This window comes from Micropterus dolomieu, linkage group LG20, assembly GCF_021292245.1.
Source record: "Micropterus dolomieu isolate WLL.071019.BEF.003 ecotype Adirondacks linkage group LG20, ASM2129224v1, whole genome shotgun sequence".
Lineage (NCBI taxonomy): Eukaryota > Metazoa > Chordata > Actinopteri > Centrarchiformes > Centrarchidae > Micropterus > Micropterus dolomieu.
The window spans coordinates 32,274,624-32,291,623 of NC_060169.1; the positions used below are offsets into that span (position 1 = coordinate 32,274,624).

The 17,000-nt window shown below is 40.3% G+C and overlaps 1 protein-coding gene across 1 annotated transcript in view; it reads right to left on the minus strand.

Moving 5' to 3' along the window:
* Positions 1-17,000, minus strand: part of itfg1 (integrin alpha FG-GAP repeat containing 1) — a 171,127-nt gene that overhangs the window by 11,101 nt on the left and 143,026 nt on the right. The window contains exons 15-17 of the mRNA XM_046032525.1: positions 12,365-12,489; positions 7,933-8,015; positions 7,065-7,182 (exon numbers count right to left, since the gene is read on the minus strand). Of these exons, the coding sequence (XP_045888481.1) occupies positions 7,065-7,182; positions 7,933-8,015; positions 12,365-12,489 (326 nt within the window). The remainder of the gene's footprint in view (positions 1-7,064; positions 7,183-7,932; positions 8,016-12,364; positions 12,490-17,000) is intronic.

The window sequence follows — 17,000 nt, forward strand, 5'->3', positions numbered from 1 at the left end:
CATGTATTGCGAGATTTTGGGGAACAACCTCCTTCCCTCAGTTAGAGCATTGAAGATGGGTCGAGGCTGGGTCTTCCAACATGACAATGACCCGAAGCACACAGCCAGGATAACCAAGGAGTGGCTCTGTAAGAAGAATATCAAGGTTCTGGCGTGGCCTAGCCAGTCTCCAGACCTAAACCCAATAGAGAATCTTTGGAGGGAGCTCAAACTCCGTGTTTCTCAGCGACAGCCCAGAAACCTGACTGATCTAGAGAAGATCTGTGTGGAGGAGTGGGCCAAAATCCCTCCTGCAGTGTGTGCAAACCTGGTGAAAAACTACAGGAAACGTTTGACCTCTGTAATTGCAAACAAAGGCTACTGTACCAAATATTAACATTGATTTTCTCAGGTGTTCAAATACTTATTTGCAGCTGTATCATACAAATAAATAGTTAAAAAATCATACATTGTGATTTCTGGATTTTTTTTTTAGATTATGTCTCTCACAGTGGACATGCACCTACGATGACAATTTCAGACCCCTCCATGATTTCTAAGTGTGAGAACTTGCACAATAGCAGGGTGTTCAAATACTTATTTTCCTCACTGTATATCTTCTGTTTGTGCTGGTGGTGAATGCTGACTCCCTTGCCCTTGTGTCCTCTGCCCTTGTTGAATGAGAGTATTCCTTTCACAGTGATTTACTTTGTCATAAAAAGGAAAAAAGTGTGGTAAGTTATTAACGTCACAGATGAACCCATAAGGTGGTGGCGCTCATACTGCAATTCTGAAAACTATCCAAACAAAAGATAGAGAAATGTTGTCAGTGTGCCTCAGTATTTTCAAAGAGGAAAAAGATGGAACTTTTACTATCTTTATTGGTAAAAAAGCATGCTACATTGTTAGAGGCCGCACATCAATTAGACCCACAGCGTACATAAATATACACAGCAGCAATACTGTATGACAGAAACACAAAAACAACAGAAAAGGTCAATGAATAATAGGATATGAAGAAAAACAATGTTTAGAAATGCTGCACCCACTGTTCCTGTACTGATGTTAGTAGTGACTGTTTTGGATGTCAAGTCATCATCTGAACAGTGAAAACATTCACACTGCCAGACGTGAAAAGAAACAATCAAGCAACAGCCTGCTGTAGTTATTTCTTCTTTCTCGCAGTCATACACAAACCATCATCGCAGTGGGCGCTCTGTCCTGGAAATCTAAAGGAGAAACTGATTTTCAGACCAACATGAAAAGTACAGAATAATGTCATAATGCTGCGTGGAACTACAAAACACTGATTACATACACTGACTGTATGTTTCTGTGGGGGGCAGTGAGACCTTAAACCTGCTGGATGAATACAATCTAATTTTACTCTAAAGATTGAACTTTGACTCAGTTATATGACTCTGAGTCAAACGCCTGCGCCTAGTCATATTATTTCTGTGAAACACGGTAGTTCCTTTGTGTTTGTTTTCTAAGAGATAATAAGAGCTGCTGTTGTGAGAATATGTACAATGAGGTGTTTAATGAAATCCCTTCAAAGAAACCACTAGAGGAAAATGTAAACTGGAGAGATGCTGAACTAATGATTGAAAAAACATTTCAGTGACATACTTTGCAAAAAACATTTTCCTATAGTTTCAGCATTGTGAATTTCTTCAACCACGTAAACGTCATTAGAAAATACAGAGGATGTTACTTCGTGTATTAATGTGCGAAGTGTACAGCCTCATAACCTGCTACATGACTGAGTAACATCAGTAAAACTGTTGACATGACACTTGAACAGGATATGAGGACAATTATTACTCTTTATTGAGAAATTTTAAACCATAAAGAAAGCAACTTGCATTATTTTTATTCTTAACACATTCAGTTACATCTGCGTCTACATTTTTGGGCTTTTGGGCTTTCACTGCCAGACGGCTAAGCAATGAGCCGTATGTCGGTTGTTCAAGTTGCTTATTACAACCCATATTTACATTTACGGTTGTGGTCGCAACCTCTAGTGGCCGTATGACAGTGGCAAAGGAGGACGACGGGTGATGTAGCAAGAAGAGTGAGAAAGTCTGTGTAAGGAGGTGGATGGGTTGGATGGATGAGTCAAACCCAGAACTTTCACACAGGAGACCAGTGTTGAGAGTTCCATGTGGAACCAAGTCATTGATGAGTTATTTGGAGTTTTAAGGAAAATAGCGTTAGTGAGGTCACTTGAGTTAAGAGTTAAGTCACGTGATTTTTTAAGTAGTTAAGTAGTTTTGTTGCCTAAACCTAACCAATATGTGACCATTTTAACATTAAAAGATTTTATGTTTTAATGTTAACAATCTGTTTAAAGCCATGTGACTTACATCACATGATTGACGTAACTTAGTTAATATCGGGGTCTGCCTGTTGCTGGAGTGGTACTTTCCAATGGTCACATATTTCATTAAGAAAAACAGACATTTTTTGTTTTTGGAGGCACTGACAGACAACGTTTTTGTCGTTTAGGTTAGGGGACATGTTTATAAATAATAGTGCACTGCAGAATGAATCTCTTTAATTTGACTTAAATATTGTCTTCCATATTCTGATGATGAAATCATTAAAAATTACTTCTAGGAAAAGATTTTAAATTGGAATAGAAAGCTGGTGCGATCAGGCTTTTTCCCCCCATCTTGAAGGAAGCGATAACATTGCTACTTTTAGAAACAGTTTAATTGGCTGTTTGTGACACATTGTGTATCTGCCTGGTCTCCTCTGGATCCAGTCTTACGAAGCCACTTCAGGCTGAGTATTTGAATGATCTGATCTTAGCCTGACATTGGCCGTAAGGAAAATGTTCTTCATGGATAACGATACATGAACTTAAATTGATTGTTGATGACTTGACATGAGCCTGATTTTTTCAGTTGTTCAAAGAACACACACACACACACCAAGTTTTGCTCTCTATTCAGTCAAACTCTTCACATTTCTATTCACACTTTCCTAAGGTGATCACACACCATGGAGACACAAAGATGGAGGCCTGAGGTTTACACAATCACTCTCTACCTGTAAAACTTTCTTCTTCCTCCCACCCTCACTACAGAAAATGTTACCTCTCATCTTGTTGTTCTCTTCTTTCTAGGTGTGGTTTTCCACCAGCCATCATGAAAGCTACTTCTAATGCATTCCAGTCAGAAAGAAAGCTTAGGGCTCTGCTGGTTTGACTGGTTGTTCCGGCAGTGGAAATCAATGGGAGGGTGATGTAATTGCACAGACTTTCTCTCTGGGTCCTGTTTTAGTTTGGCTGTTTTTGTGAAAACCAGTTGGTTTCCTGTGATGATTCTCCTAACACTAGTTCATGGATTTGAATTGATCACAAAGGAATTTAGTCTATAGGAAGACTGTTGTGTAATGATAAGGGAAGTGCTTTGCATGTATTCACCAAACACTTTTATTAACATACACACTCATTCTGGAAAAGGTCTAATAGCTTTTAGGACTGCAGCAGCATCAAATATCTCACACGTTCAACACAATCACAGATACAGGAGAAATAAAATCAAAGCATCAAAATGTCTCTGGAATAAGCCTGTTGGGCTGATGAGAGCTTGTCTTATAAGAATAAGATAAATATATTTTATGTCTGGATTTAAAGGTTGCATTAGAGAGTATTTTATGTTGTGTCTGCACTCTTGGAAAAGTATTTATAAAATGGTTGCATATTAGGCATTGCCAAAAAATCTGATGCAACCCCCACACTCTTCACATATCTGACATCTGGTTTTTAACCATTATGATGAAAGGAATTCAATTTTTTATTTTTTTTAAATAATGTAGCTTGCTGCAAATGGCTGTTTGATGACATGGAAATGTCAGTGTAGTATTTTTATCATTGAAATAATGTGTTTAAAATGTACATGTGGCAGGAGCCTACCTAATGCTGTGGGAAGTGACAGACAGAGAAGAATGGGGGAAAATATGTGAAATACATGAACTGCAGACGTGAACTGAGGATAAGGAGGGATGATGCAATTGAGACAGGGAAGCAGAGAGAAGGAATTAAGAAGAGCTGAGATAAGCTTGATTCCTGTGAAATCAAAACTCCACCATGCAAAAAGAATATATGTTATCCTGACATTCTCACTGACTCTGATTTCTATTCAGTGACACCTAGAGCATTTAAGTCATATTTGATAACATAATATTATCTTTGTTAAAGAAAAAAGCTACAAGGAGATACATTTCCATGAATCTGTCATTTTGGAATTGTTAGAACTTAACATATTTCCACTAGAGATTATTCTCCTATTTGACAATGACAAACAATTTGACACATAGAGCAGCTTGAGCAGAGAACAAGCTCTATAAGTGATGTAAAGCTGACGATCTAAACCACTATGCACACAACTGCTTCACGGTTACAGCTTACAGATTGCATTTCAGGGAAAGCAGGCAGGTATTTAAGCAGTGATGTGTAGCAGAGCTGGAGAGAGAGGATCAGAATCAAACCCTCAGTTGTGAGTCAGACTAAGAGTTTGGCAAAAAAACCATGTTATTTCACTAGGAACCTGGAAGTCTTTAGAAATCATTTTGTTTGTGAGGATTCTGAAGATCACCTACAGCCAACAGTAATGAATATTCCCTTAAGCTCTAATTAAGGAGATTTTCTGTCTCATCCATATTCTCCTGCATTCTTGGGGGAAGGAGCAGAGAACATGCCCCAGGAAACCCATGACCTGGAGGCTAAATATTGTATAAAACTGCTATTATAGATGGGTCTTAGCTTTGCTCATGTCTATGGATTTGAATCCTCTACAGACAATTCAGGTGAGTTAATGTGGCAATAAGTTCAGTCCCATTGATTATTTAGCCATTTAATGCAAATCATTTTCAAGTTACATTGATGGAATTAATGTCTCTGGGATGAGACAACAGGCTGTTAGCCATCTTACGGTCTTATCTGACATATTGAATCCTCATGATGGCTCACTGAAGTGAGTTTTTTCCAACCCCTGTTGTAGTTCCACCTCAGAATCTATACAGAAGATTATGTTTTAATGTCATATACTTCCAGAAATGGAAGAAAATGGAACACTGTTATATACATATATGTATATGAATGAATATGAAACCAGCGACAGCATCTTGCAGGGCTGGCTCTGCTGACTCTTGGAGAGCTTCAACTCCTAGGTTTTGGTGACTTATTTCACCACTCTGTTTGAGGGAACACTTGGTAGCTTTAATTTATTTGTGGCTGGGAAAGCTCTTAATGTTTTCTTGTGAGCTGTCATTTTGAAAATTTTATCAGCCACTTTTGAAATTAATACAAAATTAATTATAAATAAATTATGTTTTTCATAATTTGAGAAAAAACACTCCAACACTAAGTGGTAGACATGTCTTATATGTGCATATATGTCATTATATGACTATATATATATAGTATTATATGTCTATTCAAGAAAAAAATCTGACATTTACTAAGAATGGAGTGTGTTGCCATACAATACAGACAACTGCAGTTTTAATATTGTACCTGTTAAAATCAGTTGTACCTCAGGAGAGGAGTGTACTCATAAGATTTTGACAGACTGCTTACTTTACTTCTCTAACTTGTTGCTTGGCTCCTGTGCAACAGTCAGTCATCTTTTACTCTTTAATTCTGTATTTCCCCAATTTCATAACAAATGAGATGCCATGGTCATTCGTATCAAACAAATCACCAATCAGTGTGTCATTATTTGTTAAATATATGCCATGCTGTCAGCATTTGAAAAGATACAGCTGATATTCTAAAGCTGATGATACACAGAGCAACTTTTAGAGCAATCGTGCAGTGCACCGTTGCTGTCAATGGTAATGAGTAAAGATTACTACCGTGATCCCCTTCCCCCACCACTCCGCCACCCGCCCCGCAGCGCCACTATCCGTTCAAAACATAGTCGGACTAGCCTCCTGCTGCAGGGGTGAGGCTGATACGAAACACTCTGGCAGCTGTTCTGTACCTGTAAAAGAATGAGTCTAACCGGAGTAGTTACATCTCACAGACAATGTAAATACTAGAAAGCACCTGTACTATCATCTCACCAGTGTTGGCTGCCAAACTCATTTCAAAAGTCCAGCCTGCAACTTTAACCTCTCTGACTTCAGAAAAGAGCTGAGGATCCTAGCTGAACAGAAGAAAACAGAACCAGTCACCTATAACTACTTAAACAATTTATATTCTATCAGTCTAAGAAATCATAGCTTAATAACAAAGTGTTCTTAAACTAGTACTCTTCATTTTCCATACAATTAAATTCTGATTTCATTTAGTAGTTTAATCATGTTCCATTCACCATCACTCAGTTTGTGAATTAATGTGATTGAAGGTGACAAACCTTATTAGGCAATGGCAGCCTGAGAGGCAAAGTGAGGATGAAGCACCGTCTTTGGCTGTTAAAAAGACAAGACAGTAGAAACATGTTGGGGACAGGTACTGGTCTGTAGGTACCGGTTAAAATACTACGTGAGGAGCTGAGGTGGATTGAAATACTGTGATAGAGCAGATCTGTAGGTCAGAGGAAGACATTTATGACTCGACTTTGTATGTTGATAAGAGAGAGCAAGGACACTTTGGTCAACTGTTTCTCATCCTGCTCAGTCCCATCCTTCCTTTTTGCCCTCACTCCCTCTCTCGTACTAACAGGTTCATTAAGTTTGCCCAGTCTCTTGTTTGTATCTTGTTAGTGGTTTCAGAGGTGGCCTGTTTTGTTGGATATTGAGTCCAGAGGAACCTGTGAGAAAGACGGACAGAGGCACAAAGAGAGAGAGAGAGAGAGAGAGAGAGAGAGAGAGAGAGAGAGAGAGAGAGAGAGAGAGAGAGAGAGAGAGAGAGAGAGAGAGAGAGAGAGAGAGAGAGAGAGAGAGAGAGAGAGTGTCAGTGGGAGGCTAGAGGACTACAGGACAGGGACATGGAGACCCATCTGCTGGTGGTTGTGACAAATCTGCTCTCTCTCTTACATGCACGCACGCACACACGCACGCACACACGCACGCACACACGCACTCTATAGAAATAAATCACAAGGAAGAGGCCAACGTTAACGTGTCCTGACCTTCTCTTGCCAGTGGAGTATACCAATAATGACGAGGATGAAGACGCACACTCCGATCAGAGCGATGGCCGTCAGCAACACGCTGTTGCTAGGAGTCAGGTACAACTTGGCGCTCCAACTAAAGAGAGAGAGAGACAGTGTGTATGAAAAAAGAGAGTTGGCTGTTTTATGTTTCATCGTAGTTTTATTTGACAGAAAAACAATGTAATTACCAAATGGTACACTTCAGCAGAGATTGTGTCCTAATTAAGTGAAAATAAATAAATGAACATCTCTTTCAGAAGAAGCACTGCTCGGTTTCTGGTTTCCAAGAACACTTTGATCTATTTAATGTATCATCTCACAAGTTTAGACTGTATGTGAGAAGAATGCCAAGGCACCTGGTTTTTTTTTTTGTTGTTGTTGGATCTCATTTCACTAATGGTGCGTATGTAGGTGTGTGTCTGTGCTGGCATGTCTAGGAAGCCTGGCAAGTACACAAGTGTTATGTAGCTATATGGATGAGTGTGTGTGTGTGTGTGTGTGCGCGTGTGTGTGTTGAACAGCCATCTGGAGCTCCTCCTGGGGTTTGAGCTACATGAACAACGTCATCAAACATGAGAACACATGCTGCCTTGTGAGTGTGAGTGTGTGTGTGAAAACAGAGAGTTTGCAAACTCACATCTGGGCATCGTTTTTGTAAAGACACACCCCAGATACACAACCTGTATAAAGCTGAGGTAACACTGACTTGATATGTTAAGTGGCATCAGAAGAGGTGGTTGAAGTGTTGAATGGTATCCATAACAACAAAAGTCAACGGGTCTCCCCACACATTACTATTATGTCAACAAAGGAAATGGCAAGTATTGTACGGGGGTTTATGCACCTGCTGGGTTTGTTGTGGGGGTAGGGGATGACAATGAGCTGAGAGTTGGGAATGATGGCAGTCCACTCCTGCTTCCTCACGTCCTGGAAAGACACAGAAAACGCATAAAGTGGGTATGCACATACATGGTAATACATTATGGTGACGATCTATGCAGCACATGCGGCTTTCTATAATGACACACAGACACACTATGTATGTTAAGTCCTCTGGGGCAGAATAACAGGGTCCCATGGTTTTCCTTAGCTACTGTGGAGTGGCTATTTTAAGCTGGGCATTTAAGACACAGACAAACTGGTACTTGAAATAAATTACTCTCACTGTGGGGAGTAACACAGATTTCCTAGCCTATTTATGTCTGTGTGCATGTGGGTGTGTATATTTGTATGTGTTATTAGTATTTCTGCGGCGGTGTGTGAGAGTTCAGCCATCCGCAGAACAAGTAATAATCTCAGTCTCTGTAAAATATACAGTCTTTTCTCATTCTGTATTTAACTCTTCGTAGCTGCACTGAAGTCCGCTTTAAAGAATTCATGACACAGAAATCACATCTGCAGAAACAGGTTATAAGAAGTGAAAGACAAGTGATTCTGTGGCCAGATCACAGCGGGTAGGGCCAAGTGAAGATAAATGTAAAAAATTAAGATGAAAGAACAGTACGCTCTACAACACAATCTCATGCAATAGGGTTGTACACACCTACCTACACACCAACTCACTAACTGTCGATTACGGTCTTGCACTAATAAAAAAATAAACCCTCAGTGACGACAGTGGATTACACAAGAGAAGCAGTTTGAGCTTTGGATAAAAGCACTGCACACATGTAGTGCCAAACTTCCGCCTGATTATAGGTCTAATTAGCCAGAGTGACTGAAATCAGTTATGTGAGATTGCAGGCAGGACCATGCAGCTGAAAGAGGGCTTTTTAAAGAAGGTACAAACCCAAAGTCACATCAAGAATCTGCTGCACCCGAGAGTTGCGTGAAGTCTTCAAAGACAGTTGAAGTATTCTTTAATTCAGACTGAGACATCACTGGGACGTCAGAGCTCGAGGGTTCACCCTTCACCAACACATTTGCCTGCACCTAGTCAACCCTGTCACATAAATAATTATGGTTTTCGCACATCATTTGGCATGCATGTTTCAGGTTTATATCCTTTGTTAATTCCTCTTTCAGACGATTTGGGCAAATGGGTATTAAACTGGGAAGACAGTGACTATTAACACACATAGTTAAACTATCAGAACTCAAATTGTAGTGATTTTAAAAAAAACTTTGCTCGCAGCACTGTGTTTGACAGGAGTTTGACTTCACAGGTTCAAGTTTCATTTTTAGTAGTTTGCTGCCTTAAGGCCCAACACCCACTGGCATCTGGCATAAAACTGAAACATCCAGCATCTGCATACAACAGTGCAGTGATTTCTGGAGGAGCCCAGCATCATCATCAGTTTCTGTTGGCTTTCTTATTCCTACTTTTCCCAATTTTGCATTGTGTCTTGATTTAGCCCCTGCTCAGGGACCCAAGGTTCTGCTCAGGCTCACTGGGGATAGAGAGTTCAGAGATATAAATAGGGGAGGGGGCATCATATTTATGATTTAAAAGCTTTAGCCATGCGTGTAGCTGTGAGGAATTAACATTTCCAGTTCTTTAATTGTTCCTCATAAATTGAGAGGAAACACATCTTGCAGCTATTTTGTGTAAACGCGCGACAACGGCATTGCTTTTTACATAACGAGCACATTCTCGCCGCCAGCCATTGTCGCTTAGCTCTTGGAAAGCGCCGCCGTCGGTGCGGCAACCGGCAGGGGAGCAGAGCTGGAGACGAGTCAGCCTCCACTACTACTGCTGCCTGGGAGCAGATCTGATCTGGCTGTTTGGAAAAGAAAAGTGTTCCCAAGTCTTCATAGAGAAAGAGAGACACTCTGGTTCAAAGCCAGGGAAACTGGCACACTTCGAGAGAGCGAGGGACACAGATACAGAGATGGCGGGTGAGGGAGACCGAGAGAGTGACAAGTACGGGATTGATTAGTGAAGCAAACCACTTTGAGCAGCAAAGGGAATCCCCTGGGTGGAAGATAAGTGAACAGGAGGAGAGAGACTCAAAAAGAAAGGCAGGGAGGTGGTGAATAAGAGAGGGGAATGATTGGACAGAAGATGGAAGATATCCAAGTAGATTTTACAAAACCTCTCCTTCTGTGAAACAGCGGGGAGAAGCTATCATTGTGGAAGAGAAAATTGTAAAGGGCATAGCAGTGGAAATGGAAGGCAGACCAGATATAAAGACTGAGAGAGAAAGAAAACACAAATGAGAGAGGGATAGATAAAGACTGTTGACCAACAGAATGATCCAAACCTGCAGACTAAGCAGGGTGGTGTACAGGTCAGGATTTCTAAACCCTCTCCTCTTTCTAAAGCTTCTCCTCCTCATTACAGGTAGTTACTTCACTCCCTAGTCCCTCTGGGTACAAAAAATACTCTGCATAATGGGCTGCATCTTTAGGCATTCATTAATTCACTTTGTAGACGGAATGGGCGAGGAGGAGGAAAAATGAAAAAAAAAAAAAAAAAAAGATAACATTTCTTTGCATAGGAAAAGGAGAGTGCGGAAAAGGGGACAACAAAGCAGCTTGTTTGAGATGTGTGTTCTCGGTGCACTACAGCTTCTGAGTCGCGGACCGAACCATCTACAATTCTAATCAGCTGCTTGACAAAGATCTCAGTACCACACGGGACGTGGGGGAAAAAAAAGACCCTGTCGTGCCTAATATTCAGTGCGACAAGTGAGAGAGAGCGAGAGAGTGAAAACAGAGACAGCGAGAGAGCTGAACTGAGGAGTGCTGACATTTTGCAGATATGTAGTGTAGAAATGTGGCTGACGAATACATTGCAAACATAAACCCAATCAATTATTTACTATATTAATGTTACGCTAGCTTGTAGAATGACAGGAGGCGCACATGGGCTGCATCCAGAGAGGCATGCACACGTCCTCTACTCTCACGGTTTGTTTAACAAAAATGAGTTTGAAGCTCAAAGTAAAGCAAAGGTTTGATATTTCTGTTCCAGTGGGGAGCTCGCTGTACCTTTATCAATCCCATAGGCGATGGAATCAATCATTCCATGCATTATACGTGATACGTGGACTCTATCTGTCATAAAATACTGTATATTAGATATTTCAACTCCCAATGTCTCTCCCTCTCTTTAATCACTAGATGGGCAAGAAAGAAAAAGGATTTTACTGTTCAATCTCGCCTCAGTATGCCATATTTATCCTGCCACAATTGGACTGTTTCTAATGAGCACTGCAAAATATGCTTCTTCAAAAGTGACTGCTATCAAAACATTGTTTAGAACTCCTGAGGAAAGACTTATCTTCACTGAGCAGGATTTAGTCTTATAGTGAGAATTCAAGTAAGTGAAACTGAAAATCCTGCAACAAAAACAAATGCCCACCTGCCCGTGTTTAAGAGAATTAACAGGATCCATAAATACAAAAGCAAACCAAAGACTTCCAATAGAAAATTGGAGAGAATGAAGAACTGATTAGCATTGTGTAAGTCTTAATTGTTTTTTGTGTTAAGCTAACACATCTGGATCAATCATTTCACAAGTAAGTAAAAAGAAAAGAACTACAGATATACTCTTGTTATGGGCTTCCCTCATTTGCAACCACTTTGAAGACCAAGTTATTTGACAACTGATATAAACACTAGTTATCACATATTTTGTTACATATGAAAATAAGAATGAAAAAACACCCAAACAAAGAATTAAATGTATTTTTAAGTGAGACGCTTCTGTTTTTGTTCACCATTTCTAATTTGATAAGAAAAAACGTGAGGAAATACACCCTTCAAACAAGTCTCATAATCCTCAGAATAAATGCGTCACATCCAGCCCATTACAAAGTCAAGCCTAAGCAGTAGGTAAAAAAAAACAACCATTTTGCTCTCTGCTTATAACTTTAGAAGTGCTTCAATTGCACTTACCATGAATTAGTCCATCATTTGATATTTTTCTTGGAAAGTTTTCTGGTTCTTAACATCCTGATCCTGAGGCTATTTTTGCCTGTCTCTCACCCCCTTTTAAATGCATACACATTAAATGTCTCAGCCACGCATGCCAAACACTGTTATATTCAGGACAGGTTAGGGTGCTCAGAAATGACTTAATTAGGCACAGGAGTGGTTTTATACATGTTCTAAGAGACTTTTAATGCAATATGCACCCAGAGGGTTGAAGGGGTTTTAAATCTGTGGTTGTTCAGCACACCCACTTCAATTTCCCTTTCTGCCATAGCTCTCAGACACACCACTATAACTGTATCTCCCTCAAATATTCTGAGAGACTGTACAGCCTGTGGCTATTCCTACAGGAGTGCTGTGAAGTGTCAAAGTAATAAAACCCTCTCATATTTCCTCACCGTCTCTCCAAGCGGCCGGGGGATGCCAACAAAAAGATGGTCCAGGAAGTTGGCGCTGCGTCCGAGGCCCAGCACAGTGTAGGGCAGCTGGAGGGAGAAGTGAGCTGACTGGCTCAACTGACCGGCTGCAGGAAGGAAGGGAGAGAAAAGACCATTTTTAATCTCATTAAAAGCTGTTTATCTCCACACATAACCACATCAGGATAATTTATGAGCATCTCAAAAGGTATTGTGCCCAGGAGTTCTGTATTTTAAGACACATTTTGGTCGCTTAACTGTTGGATGGATTGTCATGAAGTTTTGTAAAAACAATAATGGTCCCCAGAGGATGAATCGTACTGACTTTGGTGATTTCCTTACTTTGAGTCCCACCATGAGGTTGACATTTTTAGTTAAAAAAAATAAATAAATAAAAAGACTCAACGGATTGCCATGACACTTAAAAAATAAAGAAATGCACTTTCTTTCTTTCTAAAGACTTTTTTTCTCACACTGCCATGAGGTTCACATCTGTGGTTTAGTAATGAAATGTATTAATAACTATTCAATGAACTGCCATGGAATTCGGCACACACATTCGTGGTCCACTCAGGATGAACTTTAATAATTTTAATGATCTCTTAACTTGTAATCCAACATCAAGTCAAACTTTCTTTAATATGACCAGATATCACCCATACTGATGACATTCCTAACGAGCTAAAGAATGCTAACATGCTAAATTAAGATGGTGCACATAGTAAACATTATTCTTGTCACACATCAGCATGTTCGCATTGTCGTTGCAAGTGTTAGCATTTATCCCCAAGCACCACCAAAGAGGAGCCTCACAGAGCTGCTGTGGCAATAGATTTGTATTTTATATTGCATTTTGGCGCACAAAGGATTGTTTTCACATTTTTGAAGATGCATTGGTTTGTGAGGTCAACATTAGGGGTGCACAATATATTAACACAACATTGTTAACGCAATATCATGTTTCGCAAAATCTTATCAAAAATGTTGTGGAAAGGATGCAATATTCCATTTATTTTGTGGACCGATGCGTCTATTGGCTGTGTGGCTTAGTTGTGTCCAATTTAGAGCCCACTTGAAACCGCTACATAAACATCATGTTTCATAGGCCAGTTGCACATGAAACACATAGAGGCGTATGCGATAGGTCCACTGCATGAACATATTCTATGGAGCATACCACATGATGTGTGCGCATACTTCGACAGCTTGTGGGTGAAGAGAGAGAGAGAAATAAAAATTTAAATAAAGCGAAGCGATTCAGAGGAGTGAAAGGAATGAAAGGACAAAAAAGTATGACGATATCAGGCTCAACGAGACAACGAAAACAGCAGAGATCAAAGGGGAACATATCACACACAGGGCCCATCAACTTGTGTTTTTACATATGTTTAAGAATATCAAAATGAATATCGTTATTGCAATATTCATGATCAATATCGCAATATCACATTCTGTCAATATCGTGCAACCCCAGTCAACATTTTCTTCAACTGCCGGCTGAGTGGACTTTGTCATGCTTTTGGCAAGTTACTTGGTTGTCCCTCCTCCTCGTTCTCAACAAACTGGGAAAAACTGCCCTGGCACAGCCTCATGTGCATCACCTATGGCGGTCCGCAGGGACACAAAACAAATTAAGAAAGGATTAAGAAAGAAAATAAATTAGGAAAGTGTACATTTTAACCCCCATCCCTGCTTGTGTCTGACCCTGGTCACTCTCTCGTGCTCGGCCTTGCATATCTGCATATGTAGATTTTTTAAAAACTGATCTTTATAATTATTTTTTTAATAAGGCACATGGTTCAACTCACATCTCTGTTTCATAAATACACTGTTTTATTGCTGCCCCTTCTAAACATTTAGTGAACAAGACAGCTTTGCTCATTCATGACTTTCTGCTCAATGCAACTGATTGAATTGTCAGCTGTGTCTGTAAACTTAACCCTCATTTGCTTTAGTTTACAATACTGTAGCTGCAACGGCCCTATTTTCCCAAAGGAACCATTTAAGTTTTCTGAACTGTAATAAGCTCTGACCTAACTTATCCTGACCATGACTGTCTGTGATAAGACTAAAATGTAGCAAGTTAAACATAATGAGAGGGAGCTACGTAGAACAGCGGCGATGGAGCCAGAGGGACTGCAGCGTGAGACCTTGTGTTCTGACATGAAGAAGCATCATAAGAGATACAAATCAGAGTGAGACACCTGAGGCCAGTCCAACACCTCTCCCTGTCTCCTCGCACAACCTTTCTCCTCCTCCTGCCTGAAATCTCTTTCCTTACTTGCTATTCTCATCCAAGCCTTAGTCTTGTTTCCTCCTCTCTGCTCATCTCTCTCTCTCTCTCTCTCTCTCTCTCTGATTTGGCCTTACTCATTTCGCTTCCCCTTCTTCTCCTCCCTCCTGCTCGTCTCCCCTCTCTTTCCCCTTCAGCTGCTGTATCTCGCCCACGCCACCCAACTTCCAAATGCAGCCGACATAAATCAACCTCTACGTGGTAAACAAAGAGGGAAGGAGGGAGAGAGGCAGCCTCGAGGCAGCCAGTGATCAGAACTAATGTGGATGGACTGCGTATTGCAAGCAGAGAGGAGCACAACGGCTTTGCTTCTTTTTTTGTTTAAAAAATATATATATATGTCATGCCTCAGTTCCAAAAAAACTGAGACATAAAAAAAAGAGATTTGTCCAGTTCATTTTTTGGCCCCATCAGCTGGACCTAAGTCAGGCCAGTCCATCTCAGTGCAGCTCAATATTTCTCTTCTTCCACAGTGCAAAAATGAAGCTAATCTCGGGAACATCCAACGTAGGGGTACAAATTAATCAGCCACTGGAAGAAAGCGAGTAATTAACGTAGGTAAAACCAGCGGAGTAGTGCAATAAAAGTAGTCCATGATGCTGTAATGTACATGCTTTGGTTCCAGTCCAGTCTGAATGCTGTATCGACCAATCGACTTTTGCCACCTTCTACCACGGGAAGCTTTTCATCAGTCATCTCTCTTTATCGCTCTAAATTTAGCTTGCTTTGCTCTATGAATTATATTTTCCTTGCTTTTTAGTGCTGGGCTGTGGTGTTGTGAATAGGCAGCATAATTGCCTTAATCGCACACCACAGATAGTGAAAGAGCGGGGGAGAGAGACAGAAATATTAGCTTCCAGGAAAAGTTGGGCACAGTTTCAGGACATTGACTTGTTCAGGGTAGAACAAAGCCCTGCCTTCTAACAGGCATTGAAGATGAATCCTGGTGTGTCCGACATTTACCGAGAGGTGCGTACGTGTGTACGCGTGTGTCAGTAAAGTGGACAGCTGTGTTCTGCTGTACGGGATTTTACACATACATATCCTTTTTTTCTTTTTATAAATCATCAGTCATAATATGTAGTGCTAACTTATCTGACTGCTGTCCAAAATTTTTATGGTTTGGTTTCTCAAACGACCACGCTTTCAAAAGCCAAATAATTGTCTTTAACATTATATTCTGCTTTGCATTGATTTGTTAATTCATGAAGTCATTCATTTATTCCTTTATTTTGTTATTCGGTAGGAGTAGTAATGCTTTTACTCCTGTAATTCCAGCGTAAATACTTTCTGGTTTCATTAATCCTCTAACAGTAAAGTGAATATCTTTGGGTTGTGGACAAAACACGACATTTGAGGACATCATCTTGGAGAGGATGAAGACTAAAGATTTTGGTGATTCCTTGAATTTTCAAGTAGCGCCACTAGCAGGTCAAATTTTCACATATCCAGTGAAACATCCAACACACAAAATGACTTTGGTCATAATGTGACATAAGTAACATTTCTCATTAGCGTCAGCTGTAATTTGGGTTTAGTGCTAATGTTAGCTTGCTCACATGCTAATCTTTGATGGTGAACATGGTAAACATTATACCAGCTAAATATCAGCATGTTATCAAATCACTGTCATGTCTATGTACAGCCTCACAGAGCTGCAAGCATGATTGTAGAGTCTTAAGTCTTGTTCCAAGGTGACTTGCTGCCTGATAAACACAACATAATGTACAAGGAATGTGTGTATTCTATTATACTGTATGAAAACACACATCCCACTGCTGTGAGTCTGCAGAAGATGACAAAAGTCATATCCTGGACATCAACATATGTATTCAATAATTTTATACTGAGGAACAAAATAAAACACAGGGAGCTGTCATACCTCCACATAACTGAAGCTAGGAGGAACCACTTTATGGTGCTCTATTTAGGGCTGTCGCAATGACCGCAAAATTGAAGCCTACTGTGGATGATGGCAAGCACCGCAACAACCGCAATGTTCATACTGTACACTTCAGGTTGTGTTAAATTAATAAATGTGTACTTCAAAAGTTCCACAACCGTAACAAGCTCTGTAACGGTTCAAGGACGAATCACCATGGGCTGTACGTGACTCGACTACAAACTCTGAAGCTGTAAGTGTTGCAGTGTTTTGTGTTGTTTTACTGTTTATTTTAAAGGTTAGCTAACTTGGCGTTAGCATATTGAGCGGGTAATGTGGCTAGCAGGCTTGGCGATGTTGGACTAACGTTGTGATCCTGAGGGACAGTCCAGAGAAACTGTGGACAGTAAGCCTCATTTGAAGCTCACTAACTAAGGAGCGTA